The sequence below is a fragment of the Myripristis murdjan genome, chromosome 12 (assembly GCF_902150065.1).
Source record: "Myripristis murdjan chromosome 12, fMyrMur1.1, whole genome shotgun sequence".
NCBI classification, from domain to species: Eukaryota; Metazoa; Chordata; class Actinopteri; order Holocentriformes; family Holocentridae; genus Myripristis; species Myripristis murdjan.
The window spans coordinates 29,469,834-29,472,633 of NC_043991.1; the positions used below are offsets into that span (position 1 = coordinate 29,469,834).

General features: G+C 45.4%; 1 protein-coding gene across 1 annotated transcript; it reads left to right on the forward strand.

Moving 5' to 3' along the window:
• The first annotated feature begins 437 nt into the window (after positions 1-437).
• Positions 438-1,563, forward strand: purg (purine-rich element binding protein G). Its single transcript, XM_030064648.1, has one exon. The coding sequence runs from the start codon at positions 541-543 to the stop codon at positions 1,561-1,563; it is 1,023 nt and encodes a 340-aa protein (XP_029920508.1). The 5' UTR covers positions 438-540.
• Positions 1,564-2,800: the final 1,237 nt, after the last annotated feature.

The following is a 2,800-nucleotide window of genomic DNA, read 5'->3' on the forward strand; positions in this document are numbered from 1 at the left end:
GGGCCACATTTTGCGTGCCTGTGATGCAAACAATGCAATCTGCAAATTCATCATTTAAATAATGTTGTCTCTTTAATTGAGGGGTTTTACTGGTGAGGGGTGGGAGGGAGCGGGGGAGGAGGGGAGGAGGGGGGTGGGAGGATGGGTTCATTGGGTTCATCTAGCTGTCTGAAGCATCGCCCTGAGATCCTGTATTGAACGCCTCCTCTCGTTTCAGCGGGCGAGCTGCTTCCCGGCTGTCTCGGTAAAAGCATTAGATGTAAGGGACATGGATGACAGATGGACTGGATGCAAGTTTGCAGGGGAGAAAGCAGCAAACGTTGCGCTTGACCTTTAATCGGGACACAAATACTCGATCGGCTGATGACTCCAGCCAAGTAGCTGCCATTTTCGGGTCATTCGAGGTATCTGTAACTTGTTACTGGGAGCTACTACAAGCCAGCTGCTGTATGAATAAGCTCACTCTATCAGGCTAGCTCGGGGATGGGGGAATCGCCTTTCCGTGTGCTATAGCCTATAAGTGGTGGAATCTAAATCATTATGGCTGATACATGTTCCAGAGGGATGGAAAGAGGCAGAGGAAGGATTACATCAGATTCTCTGCCGAGAGCCGCATATCCTCAGCAGTATGTTCAGACGGGCTCCCAGCAGCAGGGCATCGACATCCAGGAGCTGGCATCCAAGCGCGTCGACATCCAGAAAAAACGCTTCTATCTGGATGTGAAGCAAAGCGTGCGCGGACGCTTCCTCAAAATCGCCGAGGTGTGGATCGGAAGAGGCCGCCACGATAACATCAGAAAGAGCAAACTGACACTGTCTATGTCAATGGCACCCGATCTGCGGTATTGTCTGGGAGACTTCATTGACTATTATGCCCGTATTGGACTGCGCGGGGGCCTGGTGCCGCCGAGGCCGGAGGAGCAGAGCAACGGGCAGGGCCGCCCCCACGACTCCCACAGGAGGCAGCAAGAGCACCTGGCGATATCTGTGTCCCCCACCGGCTCTGCAGCATCAGAGGAGCATGCCCACCGCGTCCTCAAGAGTGAATTAATCGAGAGAGACAACCGCAAGTACTATTTGGACCTGAAGGAGAACCAGAGAGGCAGATTTCTCCGCATCAGACAGACTGTCAGCAAAGGACACGGCACGATGGGTTACTACGGCCAGGGCATCGAGCAGACCATTGTCCTGCCGGCCCAGGGGCTGATCGAGTTCCGAGACGCGCTGTCACAGCTGATCGAAGACTACGGCGATGAAGACAGCGACGACCGCGGGAGAGGCACCAGGAACCACGACGAAAATCCCGAGCTTCCAGAGGCAGCATCCTTCAGGGTGGACAACAAAAGGTTTTACTTTGACGTCGGCTCCAACCGGTATGGTGTCTTTCTGAAAATTAGTGAAGTGCGGCAGCCGTACAGAAACACAATCACAGTTCCCTTAAAAGCCTGGGCCAGATTTGGAGAGAATTTCATCCGGTATGAAGAGGAGATGCGACGGATTTTCTCCTGTCACAAAGAGAAAAAGGCAGAGCCTCGCCAAGACAGTGAAGACCAGGAGGATTGACCTTGGCAGTATGTTCTTTTCCATGCATTTGTTAGGGATTACTGTAGAGAACGAAAATGGCCAAACATGACAGTGTCCTACTATTTTCCTTGATTAAAGTCTCCTCACAATACTGTAGGCCTACCATGTACTACTATTGTCAACGAGCACTTTTTTGTCATGGTTCGCCTTTTCCTATTTCATTTAACCTATCAATGCATACATTTGCATCGGTTTTGCATTTGCACAATGAAATGAATTTTGAAATCTGTATTACAGAAGACAAATATATAAAAAAAGAGGTTTTCTTTAGATTTAGATGGGGCATTAGCCATTTGAATAGGCTACTATATGTAAATAGGTAGTAGGAACAACAGATGTATTAACACCATCTAATAGATATCCAATTAATATACAAACGAGAAAACACTTCTGACATTTATAGGGATATTTTAGGGTTAAGTGTGTTGCTATAATTACATCAGCATATGTGGTTATTATAGCCTGACATCTCAGATTCAACACACTTTCTTTGCTGACGGAAAGGTATTTTACATGTGATCTGCTGAGCACAAAAAGAGATGGTAATCTAATCTTTAGTATGGCCTTATCAACAGCTGCTCCTAAAGAACCAGAAACCCTTCAGAAGTGAACATTCTGATGCCTTTGAAAAACTTACTTGTGGATACTTGAAAACACTGAAATCTACACTTTATAACAACAGCGAAACGCCCCTTTGATCCTTACCCCCTATTTGATATTTGACATGAAATTACAGCAAGTTTTTGAATTCTTTCATAAGTGTTGTAACATGAATTTGACAACGTTCTCCCAGATGCACTACTTAACATTTAGGAAAATTGCTTGTATGATTCATTTAAAATATTTTTAATACTATTCCATACTATAGTTTTGTATTTTAAACCATTCTGACAATCTGTGGTGCTATGTCTCTGAAACATTGATCACACATTTTCTATTGCTATCATAGAAATTCATTGAGCAGTGAAGGGTGTCAGACACACACACACCACTCAAAATGTTCCCTCAAGCCATAGACAATTTGAGCGTGTCACAGGTCCCTTTTATGTGTTTGAAAATGGCAGGGGGTCCGACGGATTAGCTGAGATAAAAGTCGAACCTCAAATTAGTGATTAAAAGTCTACTTATTACCTTTACTTCTATGAACACCTCTGTTATCACCAATACGTTCGATAGATAAATAGTAGCACAGAAAGGGCTCATCTTGTTAAAACAG